The sequence below is a fragment of the Lampetra planeri genome, chromosome 54 (assembly GCF_965212315.1).
Source record: "Lampetra planeri chromosome 54, kcLamPlan1.2.h2, whole genome shotgun sequence".
NCBI lineage: Eukaryota > Metazoa > Chordata > Hyperoartia > Petromyzontiformes > Petromyzontidae > Lampetra > Lampetra planeri.
In genome coordinates, this window is record NC_136160.1 from 1,163,230 (window position 1) to 1,176,143 (window position 12,914).

The window sequence follows — 12,914 nt, forward strand, 5'->3', positions numbered from 1 at the left end:
TTTATTAAATAGACTTTTTAATAAATGTTTTCACCTACAACATCAGAGTGCAGCGCCACATTAAATACGCACTACAATGACAATAGTTTATAGCGATTTGAAGCATGTGTTTTTTTGTGGGGGGGGGGGCAGAGCTTTGTGACGTCATATTTGAGGGGGGGTCTGACTTTTCGTGACGCCGCGTGACGAGGGGGGGTTTAAAAATCGTCTAAAATCGCGTGACGTCATTTATGGACGGCCCCTAACCCAAAACACCTTTGTGGATATTTGTCGCGAAAGCCTACTACGTGTTCAACAAAGTAGGAATTAGATATTATTTGGGTCTTTCGGTAAAGCCACGTAGAATATAAATTCCTGCAATCACGAAAGCTTTAAGTAAAATAGGGGTTGTGATCGTCAACGCCGATTGAAGGCTGAGCGATTATCATTCAGTTGTTGAGAGATTATTTTTTGTTGTATCGATTTGTTACAAAGTACAATAGAATAATGGACACGTTTGAAAATGTGTTGTAAAGTTATTTTCCAGAGCCCAGCCCCAGGCAACTCCGGCTGAAATTAATCACTGCACGCACACGACTGTATTTAAAAACAAAACAGGAAGGACGTCTAAATTTCGATTTAAAGCTTTCGTGACTGCAGGGATTCATCTTCTTGGTTCCTTCGGTAAAGTCACGTAGAAGGGAAATAATAAAATAATAAAACATAATAAAATATTTCTCACGACGTTTCGGCCACAACGCAAGCAGCCGTCCTCAGGTGAAGAACAGGTCTGTCGGAAAGACAGCGTCTGTCGTGAGAAATATTAAATGTTTTATTTTTATTATTTTATTATTTCCCTTCTATGTGACTTTACAGAAAGAACCAAGAAGACGAATCCCTGCAGTCACGAAAGCTTTAAATCGAAAGTCTATATAATTAAGTAGAACGTGTTGTCTATTATATTTATTTAAAGTTGCGCATTTTGATGTGATGTCACATTTCTCAAACCCCCCCCCCTCGTCACACATCATCACAAATGTCTGACCCCCCCCCCCTAGGTGCGTGACGTCATTTATGGACGGCCCCTTATATATAATTAATGTGCAGCGTTGTGGGATGCAGTTATCATGAATGACACTATACAACTAAATTATCATCATGAAGAGTAGGTTTGAAGTGCTATGGGAACAGTTGAACTTCCAGCACAAGCGATTTGTACCCTGCATCAAATGTCGCATACATTCAGGAAATAATGCCAAGTGACCATCCAGTGTTTTTTTTCTATCAAGGAAGAACTTAACAGTATCCTTGGTTCTTTCGGTAAAGACACGTAGAAGGGAAATAATAAAATAATAAAAATATAAAACAATACAATTATCACGACGTTTCGACTGCAACACAAGCAATCATCATCAGGTGTGAAATCCACAGCAAGAAAATTTGATGATTGCTTGTGTTGCAGTCGAAACGTCGTGAGAATTTCATTGTTTAATATTTGTATTATTTTATTATTTCCCAGTCCTCGTGACTTTACCGAAAGAACCAATAACATGAATCCCTGCAATCACGAAAGCTTTAAATCAAAACTTAACAGTAATTGTAGAGCTGTATTTAATCTAATGCTGCGTTACCAGTGGCGCATGTGCGCAATTAACAAACCTCGTCAACATTTCAGAATAAGCCAAAGCAAGCTGCACAGAGGCGTTTGGAAACGCCATGCAGCAACAACAACACTGTCGGGAGAGCCCATCAACATTTTTCTGAAATTACATCGGTCTCTAAAAGCACACACCCCTAGCTCTGTCCAGTGACGGCCTTCATAGATGTAATAGGTGTGTTGCAAGCCGTTTAATAAATTACACTTACACATTGAAAGAAAGCATTCAGGCTGCAACAACTTCAAATGTGATTAATGAGAGGGAGGCTGTTGACATCCCTCCATGCAAGCTCACGTGGTCACAATAACAAGGCAACTATTACAACTTGTACGGGGTAAAGGCACATCCCCGCAAGTGCATCCTCTCACCACTGCTGGCAGAAGGGCCTTCACGAGAGGTCTAGAAAAGTTATCTAGAGGGAACTTTGGCCTACTTTTCCACACTAAAAGGACATCCTGAAAGAGGTGGAAGGAACTATCACAGGTAACATTACAGAAACATTTCCACCGCTTTGGGTAATCGTGAAACTGATTTTACCAACGCACTTATTCTATCCCAAACGGAAACAACTTTGTCCGTGCCATGCAGCTTGCCCTCAGCTGCCACAACTGCCGAACTCGGCGGTAAACTTGTTGAATTGATTTACTTCCTCTTTGGTCACCGTCGCATGCGCCTTCATCAGCGCAGACCTTAAGTCCATGAAGGTGAGCTTAGGGAGCTGCACCTGCACAGGGTTCCAAAGGGCAACAGAAACAACTCGGTTACAGAATATGATTAGTGACATCATCATCATCATCATCCTTTAACATGTTGGCTTTCGCCACCAATATCATCCATCAGTTCAACACGTCGCAGGCTTTCGCGACCAATATTATTCATAATAAACGTTTTTGGGTTTAGATCGCGTTAATTATAAATGTGTCGTAACCCTCCACCACCCGACACGGCAAATCAGCAAAAAAATGTCACGTTTACAAAAGACAAATAGTTCACTACTTTAGCCCACCGGTGTGTTGAAGAGTGAATCCACAACATTTACAATTTTTGAGTACGACGTTTCGCTGGTAATTACATCCAGCATCATCGGGCAATTCGCCCAAAGCAAATTCGCCCGACACACCGGTGTGCTGTACTAGTAACGAATTGGCACGTTCTGTTTACGTGACAAACCTTACTAATTGGCTGTGTCGGGTGGTGGCGGGTTTAACGACACATTTATGTAATCTAATCCAAAAAAACCCTCGATAAGGGAGTTCTTTATAAACTGATCCCTTACGTTCGACACCACGGATGACGACTGAACTCACCTTCTCGGGAGAAATATCGCGCAGCGTTGCCTTTTTTGCGCCGTGTGTGTCTGGGCTGCATGGGGTCACTTTTCCACCTGGAGATTAACGCGACCAAATGTGACACCATCATTAATGCGTTACCGTTATAACGCCGCTTCTAGCATTATGTAACAACCTAAATGCATCCGTGTGACAAATGTACGTTGTGGCTCTTCCAAATACATTGCCAACTGCTCATAAAATACAATGTACATGTAAAGTGTTTTGCTTATCTTAAATGCAGAATATTACATTTATAAACTCCCATGTCTTTGCGCCCCACCTTCACCAACCCCTAGTGAGTTTCTCTGGTGAAGTATGGATATTTAACTCCTACAACCCTATCTGATCCAGTCATTGATCGAAAAATGGCTGGCTACAGGTGATAAATATGAAACTAGGCCTATTTGTATGAGCTACACCAACATTTAGCGTGGCAATTTTGACAAAAATGTTTAAAAAAGAAAAGTAGATCTTACAACTTGAAATTAATTTCGATCTCATTTTACATAAATTATTTAACCAAATTGGTGGCACTCAATTAGTTTACATCAACTCTTGATTATTTATGCAGGGTAAAAGGGAGGGGTAGAAGAGGGGTAGAAGTGGGTTACACAGCGGACGAAAGTCCATGTCGGAACATTGGACCAACGCGGCGGAGATCCACTTGCATTCCCGCAAACATTTGATATGCATATTGTATGTGTTTTGAATTTATTTCGCACCGTACGTACCCAACCGAGCTAATCGGAGGTGCGGGGGAAGGACAACAAACTAAACACAAAAAGCACTTCTAAAGAAATGAGTTTTAAATCGAGATTTAAAAGCACATAGCTCCAGTGGCTTCCGAATATCATAAGGAAGAGCATTTCAGACGACTGCAAAAGTGCATCTGAAAGCGTGCGATGCAGTTACCATCTTTGTTTGATGGCCAGGCAAAATTCGCTGCAAGGATGACCGGAGCTCGTGCGATGATTTATGCTCCTTCACGAGATTAGCAAGGTATTGTGGTTATCTTCTTGGTTCTTTCGGTAAAGTCACGTAGAAGGGAAGTAATAAAATAATAAAAATAAAACATAATAAAATACAATTCTCACGACGTTTCGGCCACAACGCAAGCAGCCGTCCTCAGGTGAAGAACAGGGCTGTCGGAAAGACGCTGTCGTGAGAATTGTATTTTATTACGTTTTATTTTTATTATTTTATTATTTCCCTTCTACGTGACTTTACCGAAAGAACCAAGAAGATGAATCCCTGCAGTCACGAAAGCTTTAAATCAAAAGTATTGTGGTTAATTTGTGGCAAACACTCTGTGTGTGTAATGAGTGCACTTTATGTGCAATGGCAATGCCAAACACCGTGACATTTGCATAATAACCCCGGTAAAAAAAAACATGTTTTACCGGGCAGAGAAACCCAGGCGGTTGCCTTTTCCGTGTGGCGTATGGGCTGGAAGAGTGCGTCGGACACGGCGTTGCAAATGTCGCTCCCGCTGAAGCCCTCCGTCAGGTCCACCAAGGTCTCCATGAACGTGTGGGACAGGTTCACTTCCTGCGAGCCTATGCACTTGCCGATGATGTCTCGTCGCGCCAATCTGGTTAAGGGCAAAGGGGCGGCAGTGCGTTTTTGCCGCTCGATGCAAAGGTTCGCGGTTCGAGTGCTGGGCGGCCACCCCGGTTAATGCTGCGGGAGGATTAACCAAACGTAAAAACGTACCGCCTGCTTCACAGTGGAAGTTCAAGTCCTTGGTGATGTTATTCAACAAGGATCTTGGTGATGTTATTCAACAAAGATCTTGGTGATGTTATTCAACAAAGGGTGGGCCATGCCTGTGCCAGTGTCAAGTCCCAAATTAAAAAAATTATAAGATTACCCGCAATTTACCCTAATTATGTGAAGCCACATTGCAACATCGCCCCCCCCACCTACCTACCGTAAAAATACTGCAGAATATTGATCTGTGAAGTACAGAATCAGAATATTTTTTCATACTGGAGGAATCCGATGAGATATAAAGCTCTTTTTCACAGATGTCCACAACAACAAACAGTACATAAATACGATAGGAGTGCAAAGTACAGTTTAGGAAAAATAAACATATCACTTAAAAAATATACAAATACAACTGAACTATTTTGTTATCTTATCAAGCAAAGCCCACTGAGGTATTCACTTATTTTTCAGAAGCGACCTGGCTATCACAAATGATAGTTCAACAAAGTGACTCATCATGTTGAAAATTATAGCAGCCAGATACTGCAAACGGACGTTGATTCTAAATGTGGAGTGAAAAGCCAGAGGACCCGGAGAAAAATCCACGCGACCACGGGGAGAGAGACACGCAAACTCCAAATATACAGCAGCAGGCGTCAGGGTCGGGATTGAACCCAGAACCTACTGCATACCAGGCGAGACAGATAACATTTCGCCACTGCGGTTACCCAACACGTCATATGAAAATCGTAAATAACACGAATGCTGTGGTCCGTGTCGGGCCAGACCTGTTGGGCAGCGGGATGCAAATCCTGCGCTGGAAGCGGCGGACGAACGCCGTGTCCAAGTCCCAGGGGCAGTTGGTGGCACAGATGAGGAAGAGCTTGTCGCGATCGCCCACTGCGTGCGTGCAGTCGCCCTCCATCTGGCGCAGCAGCTCCGTCTTGATGCGCCGCACGTGCTCCTCCTCGCTGCTCTTGCGCTTGCGGCACAGGCTGTCCACCTCGTCGATGAACAGCACCTGCGGGGTTGGTTCGTTCCACGCGTTGGTGTGTGTGTGAGAGACCCCTCCCAGCCACTCACTACGAGCCGTTGTGGGGCACCGCGGCGGCGTAGATGTTACCTCCCTCGCCTGCTGGGCAATAGGTCGTGGGTTCGATCCCGGACCCTGACAACGCCTGTTGTATATGTGGAGTCTGCGTGCTCTCTCTCTCTGCCAATGGTGGTCGAGTAGGTTTTTCTCCAGGTTCTTCAAGTTTTGCCCTCCAAATTTAGACACATGCATTGAGATGCATTTGGCTGCTGCTATAAGTGATCATGTTTGATGATGGCAAAGCCACTTTGATGAGCTATCATTTATGGCCAGATCGACTCTGAAAAAGCACTAATAGCTCAATGGGCTTGTACCTGGTAAATTAAATAGTTAGATTCACCGCAATGTTAACACATTTTTCTCATCGGTTTCTTGATTAGAATCGCGAAGCGGAATGCTAGGAACGGTACAGACATTGTGAGCGCGACGAGTGCACGTGCTGTGATGCACTCACACATTTCCCCTGCTGGCTCCTGGCTTGTTGAAATAGCGCCTTGATCATCCTGGGTGAAATAGGAATCACGTGAAATTTTTTTTATTGCAAGGCAATGAAAAGAACATTTTAATTGAATGTCAAGACTACAAAATAACTACAACAAACTTAACAGATTTGTATTTTTGGCTTTTAACAATGCCTGTAAAGCTACAACTTATACTGTTTTCAATTTGGATGATACATTTATTATGGTCAAAGTAATAATAATTATTTCTACTTATAACGCATACAGTATTCCACTCACTCTCGAAGAGAAAGAAGGATTCAGAGGCGCGAGGAGGAACCACAAATAAGCAGCAAGGTGGCCACATGATTGCCGGGGGCTAACAATTTCCCAAGCTCTGCTGTCCTCTATTCACTAACGTGTCATCAGCCAATTCACGAGCGCTCACATGGGAAGAAACCAAAGCGCCCGGAGAAAACCCACACACGCGATGGGAAAACACTCAATCCCACAAGGACTGTACACACAGACCGCGTCAACCCATACAGTTTACCCCGTATTCTTGTACAGGGACATTGAGTTTTCAGGTCCATGTGGCGTACAGTCGTTTCAATATGGGCAAAAAAAATGTGTCTCTTTGTTTGTGTTTTTCCCTTGTGATGGTACTTTGTAGGATGAACGTTGAGATTTATAAGGGCACAGGGTGACCAATAAGGTCTGAATTGGTTTTTAATAAGGTAGGGAACTGATAAGGGGTTGACAGGTACGGTGCAGGTGTACGGCAACCACCCAGAGGCCCTCGGCAAGGGAATTTGACAGCATCTGTGCGATCCACAAACCCATCGTCTCCACACCGCTCGATAAAAAAATAAAAGCGATAAACAATCGTAGCAACGTAATGCTTACTCTACAATGGCAACTAAAGTGAGAGCAACCAGCTATTGATCTGGGTAGCAGTGGGGGGGGCTGGCTGGGTGGTAGGGGGGGTGGCAGGGGGGGTGGCTGAGTGGCTGGGGGTGGTTCAGAGGTTACAGCTCTGAGCTGGTACAGCTGAGATCCTGCGGTCGAATCTGGACAGGCTCCCAACAAGTAAAACTGGGTCCTAAAAACGTATGTCGTGGTCTCAGCCCGGCCACCACGGTGTGGCACGAAAAAAGCCGTCCACGAAATTAGCTTTTTTCCCCCTCACTTAATTTTAATCTTTTGTAAGCGTGATTTGATTTTCCAATGCATCACAAAGTAAAAAATATCAGCAAATCGTTTGATGCATCAATACACCCGTGACATCAACCCGCAGGGCGACATATTGTTGAAAACCAAGTGGCGCAGAACTTACTTTTCCGTTTCCCCAAACAAGCTGGAGACAAGGTCTGAGCTGGAGACGGAGTAAAACTTCACCTTAATCTCCAGGGCAATCGCGAGGGCAAGGCACGTCTTCCCTAGAGGGTGCAGCACATAAGGGAGCCAACATCGTTACGTGGCCAGCCCGAAACAATTGCCCGGCGTGTCAGTAACACCACCAGTGTGTGTTGAGGCATTAGGCCTTGGGTAGGGAACCCATGGCCCACGGGCCCGATGTGAGACGCGACTTTATTTCACGCCGGTCACCACCACTTCTAATCATCCGTCGCCACCGCTGGCATCTTAGCCACGCCATTCGGTTACAAGAGGGGGAATATTGCTCAGCTGGTAACCCTGTGATGCTAATTTTAGCACACTCAATAGCTTGCCTTCGCAAGGGCCTCTTGCAATAATAGGTGACGAAAGTGTTGGTTCATGTGTGATCCACCAAAGTTATTTGAGGGTCTAATTCAGCTCCCAGGAAGAAATGGGTTCTCCACCCAGTATTTAGGAAAAGTTCAGTATTTAATGGTGTAGGCTCATTCACAAATTCACCAATTATCGTGTTACGTCTTCTCAAAGGAATCACATGAAAATGGAAAACAGACAGGAAGACAGAGAGACTAATGGAGCTAATGTATAAATGGTTCACCTTGGGTTGGAAAAAAAAATAAGTATAACAAATTCTAAACATATTTTGTGCACAATTCCCAAATGCTCTGATTAGGGCCATTTGATAAGAAATGGTACAATTGGTCTCCAGCACATGCGAATAACTTCTAAAAGGCACGGCTTTGCGAAGAACAAATAATACATTCATTGCAAACAAACCTGTCCCAGGAGGACCATAAAGTAAAATGCATCTCCAAGGTTTCAGACCGTCTGAAATGCAAAGGAAAGATGAAGGTAAACATTAGGATGGGGCTTTAAAGGTCACCACCTGCGACACGCAAAACTGATCTTAGAATATATCACGCGAGCACTGTAGAGTAGTGAGTCTATCTGTAGGTCGTGTATGTTTCATGTGGAAGGTTGGAACCTCATTGGTGCACATGTTTGTGTACGCTGTACATTGAGTACGTTTCCCACTTGTATGTCGACGAGTCCTTAAGCCTTTATGGAACATGGTTCCTCTTCCTCGTATGGCTAATGTTGATGTAGAAGAGCGGTGTGCAGCCTGCGTGCCGTGGGGCCACCGCCTGGTGGTGGCCTGCTCTATAGGGCAGCAGTAGCCACCGCGTGCCTCTCCCGAGCCGCACACGGTGGCTCTTTAATTCTAGATTTGAAGTTTTCGTGACTGCAAGGGTCCATACTCTTTGGTTTTTTCGGTAAAGTCACGTAGGTTAAAAAATAATAAAAATGAAAAAAACTAAATTAAATCACAAATTATTTTTTTACATAAAAATACTAAATTCAATCACGTTTCGGAAGCAACACAAGCCTCCGCCTTCAGGTGTAACCGCCACAGCAAAATTATTTTACTTATTTAATTTGTCATTTCATTTAGTTGTTTTCATTTTTATTATTTTTTACCTACATGACTTTACCGAAAAAACCAAAGAGGTGGCTCTTTAATCCACCACACGCGGCTCTATCGAAAGGGGCACAACGTGGAACGCGCTACTATCACAGTAGCAAAGAATAATGAAAGTCTACCGTGCTGTGCCGAAAAACTGTCAATAAAAACACACACCTACATACGTACACTCGGCTCTTTGCAGAACTCACGGGTACTTTTTGGATCTGGCTCTGTTACAGGTTGGCCACCCCTGGTCTACGGCGATGCGTGGGGGCGTCATGGTTATCGTGCACAGGCACGATGCCGAAGTTCATTCCTCGACCATTTCCCCACATTTTTTTCATTTTTTAGTCTGGTTCAGCAATAATAAATGCCACACATGACTTTACACTCATTGTAATTATTACTGAAACATTGTCAAGATAACTTTGCAGTCATAAAACCTATCTTCCTTTTATTTCCCCCCCAAAAAAACCCCATCAGTTCACTGACCTAATCTGCTGGGTTTTTTTCCTCCAAAAAAGATAAAGGCACATTTAACTTATAGTAAAATCTATCCAATTCAGATTTGCACATACTGTACACGTCCACTGCTAGGTTTAGAGCGTACTCCACACCTTGTGGGTCACAGAGGTTACTTGACCATACTTCACCACGCTGGTCAGCGCAGGGTCGGGGCAGGCAGGGAGTCGTAGACGTTGCAGCTCCACAGTGCAGGAATGTATTTCACTGCCCTCTGCTGCCTTACATTGGAGCACTGCAGCCCTATTCCTTTATCATGCATTGTACCGCATTGCCGATTATTCCACACGTTGTAATATATTCTCATTATGTTTGTGAGCCTGTAAAAAAATCGATTCACACAGTGCTTGTGAAAAATGTATTGTTAAATAAAATCCTGACCTTTAAAGAAATGTGGGTAAAGATCGGGGAAAGTGATGGCTTCTCGTAGGATCTGTTTGGCTTCGTTTAGCCCCGAAATGTTTTCGAAGGAGATGGTCTTCTGCTGTATGGCCATGCCTTCGATAGCCTGCCGCCTGGAATCAGCGTCTAGACAGAACAAGCGCCCTTAGTCCATGGGCGTCGAGCAGCAATTTGATACCACCTAAGGCAGCAAAGCTATCTTCCTTTTATTTCACAAAAATAAAAACATCAGTTCATCGACCTAATCTGCTGCAGCCAATCTACCTTAGGTGCGAATAGGAGTTAATTAGTGGACAACCCACTCAGTTAAAAAATTGTTATCACATAAATTCAAATGTTATTGGCCGCATAAAGGAGAAGATTGCAACCACTATATATGTGCAACCTCAGGTGGTACTGACAAGTGAAATATTCGGTCTGGCAGTCCTGGTGGAAGTTCCACATGTCTATGGTCAGTGTCTGTAAGGTCATGTATAGTTCCAGACTTGTTTAACTTTATTTATGAATCCAGTCCTTCTAAATAAGTCAACAGCTATCAATGACAATACGTACAACTGATGCAGATTTTTTTTTTAACGTCATTGCCCAAATTGCATGTTTTTGTAAAGAAAATATTACCTGCACTTGTTTGTTTTGAGAGGTCTTGCTTTGCGCACGGTTTACTTTTGTCGAGAGTATCTTTCTTCACTGACATAATAGTGACAATGTGTTTTAGGAATTGTTTCAAAACAACCAGGGACGTCTGAAGGAGACAAATAAAATTAAGTGTTACAGTATTAGCGTTTCACGTTAAATGCTTCATACGGTACTTTTAAATTCTAATTCATTACAGGATTACTGAAGGTGACAGGAATACGGATTGACACTTTGTTCAATGCTGGTCTCAATCATGCTGCTACAATAAAATAAAAAGCCCTACTCAATGCGAAATGTTCATGGAACTGAAAAAGGGTGATTGCCGATTCAAATTAGCACTTGCCGAAGGCTCGTCACTTGTGTGTGTGGTTACTGCGTACATGGAGCTTAATGGGTCTATTCAAACCTTCTGGAGCAGGTGATGGGCAACATGCCCACAGTGTGTCGTATACTCACCTACTGGTTAATACGGACATAAGTGAGGATGTGGGATTCAATCAATCATTACCTCCACTTGAATAATACGTCCAGTGCTTGCCAGGGAAAATAAAATGTTACCCAAAGCGAACATCATTTTTAGTTTAGGGACGGAGCCTCAACCGAATGACTGACGTGCCTCTGATTAAAAGTCCCCGGTTTAAAATTGCCGTATTTCACAAAAGCAGTATCGGATGAAAATTGTCTGCCGATAGCCTAACGTCATATTCGCCTGCCATTTCGAGGAGTATTTATAAAGATATACGGCTTGAAATATGAAAACAGCCATGCAGGCTCAACCACAGCTTGTGCCAAACCCACTGAAAGAATACTGCCGCACAGAAGAAGCGTTGCAACAGAGGTGTCAAGGTCAATTTGAACACATTCCTGCGGAGGGAGCTGGTAGGAACGTTGGGTTGCTCGGTCAATGGCCAGGGTCAACGGCGGCGTGGTGTATTCCGCAAATATGCCCGACTGTGAGGGCGGGCACAAGCCGACGTGAGTAGGTTAAACGTTGAGTTTTATAAGGGCACCACGGGGTGACCAGCCCCTCCCCACCCAGCAACACCCCTCCCACCCCCACCCAGCTCTTCCCTCCCCACCCAGCCCCACCCTCCCCACCCAGCCCCTCCCCACCCTCCCCTCCCCACCCAGCCCCTCCCTCCCCAGCCAGCCCCTCCCTGCACGACGGACACAATAATCCTCTGTGGGCTGGTGTAACCAGGAGGTTCCTACCAGTATAACCACCCCTGTGGTCTCGGTCACGGCTAGAAGACGAAGACACGGTGGGCATGGATTACAATAACGACATGACACCGGTGACAGCGTTCAAACAAAACACTCCTCTCGCCTCGCAACTGAAGCTCACGGTCGAACGCAGCAGCGTCACTCAAAATCTGCATCAGACACCATGTGGTGGTCTGGAACTGTTGCAGCCTCACCTCGGCTCTCTGCTGTCGCCCCCTCGGTGTGCAACTCTCTACCCCTTTGCACCACCTCAACATCAAATGCACTCTGACTTTCAAGCAACACCTGAAGGCCTCTGTCTGTCTGGATCAGGCTTTCCAGCAGCCCCCAGCTTGGCTCCATGCCTTGTCGATATTATTGTTAAAAGACGAAAGAATAAAAATGTGCAAATGTGTGTGTGTGTGTTTTAAAACCATGTTTTAAACATCCTCAATGGAGTGGATTGTGTTCAATCGACGAAGGGCAGCGGGGTCATGCTATTTGGAAATCTGTAAATAAGAAGAAAAAAACCCACGGTGTACTCACTCTTCGTCCTGGAGAATGATCAGCCTCGATGAGGTTGTCAACCATCTCAATCCCGACTTGACATCTGCTCAGCATCATGCTTCTGCTTGGAGTTGGCTTGTTGCATTCCTCTGCCACCAGAGCCATTCTACGATTGATTTCGTTGGGCGTGTGGCACAATTCTCGTTAAGGACTTGCTTTTCGTGTTATAACGAAACCTCATCGCGCTGTTAACTTAGTGCATACAGTGCCTCGTGAAGTATAATGCGTAAACAAAACTTACATTGAAAATTTTACACTGAAATACAGTACTGTGTACACAATCTGATGTACTAAGGTATTAAAACATGCCCTTCTTCAGAAGAGAGAGACTGGGCAATTGACTTTCTATTCAGACTGCTTCAAATACTCATCAGATGGGCCAATTCTCAACTAAAGAGCTCTTAGTCCATACACACAAGAGTACAGTAGAGTTGAATGTTGTTACCACGTTTACAACATATATGCAATGGAAATGTTAATATTGCTTGCATATGGTATTTGAACTTAGGTTTC

The 12,914-nt window shown here is 44.2% G+C and overlaps 1 protein-coding gene across 2 annotated transcripts in view; it reads right to left on the minus strand.

The window, feature by feature from the left end:
* The window catches only part of LOC144735239 (uncharacterized), a 14,499-nt gene continuing 1,585 nt past the window's right edge, over positions 1-12,914 (minus strand). The window contains exons 3-12 of one of the 2 annotated variants that reach the window (XM_078617732.1): positions 12,381-12,507; positions 10,614-10,737; positions 9,975-10,121; positions 8,384-8,434; positions 7,548-7,650; positions 6,226-6,274; positions 5,467-5,699; positions 4,369-4,559; positions 2,945-3,021; positions 1-2,361 (exon numbers count right to left, since the gene is read on the minus strand). In XM_078617732.1, coding sequence (XP_078473858.1) covers positions 2,233-2,361; positions 2,945-3,021; positions 4,369-4,559; positions 5,467-5,699; positions 6,226-6,274; positions 7,548-7,650; positions 8,384-8,434; positions 9,975-10,121; positions 10,614-10,737; positions 12,381-12,507 — 1,231 coding nt within the window. In that variant the 3' untranslated portion in view covers positions 1-2,232. The remainder of the gene's footprint in view (positions 2,362-2,944; positions 3,022-4,368; positions 4,560-5,466; positions 5,700-6,225; positions 6,275-7,547; positions 7,651-8,383; positions 8,435-9,974; positions 10,122-10,613; positions 10,738-12,380; positions 12,508-12,914) is intronic. The other variant, XM_078617733.1, reaches the window with a different exon arrangement.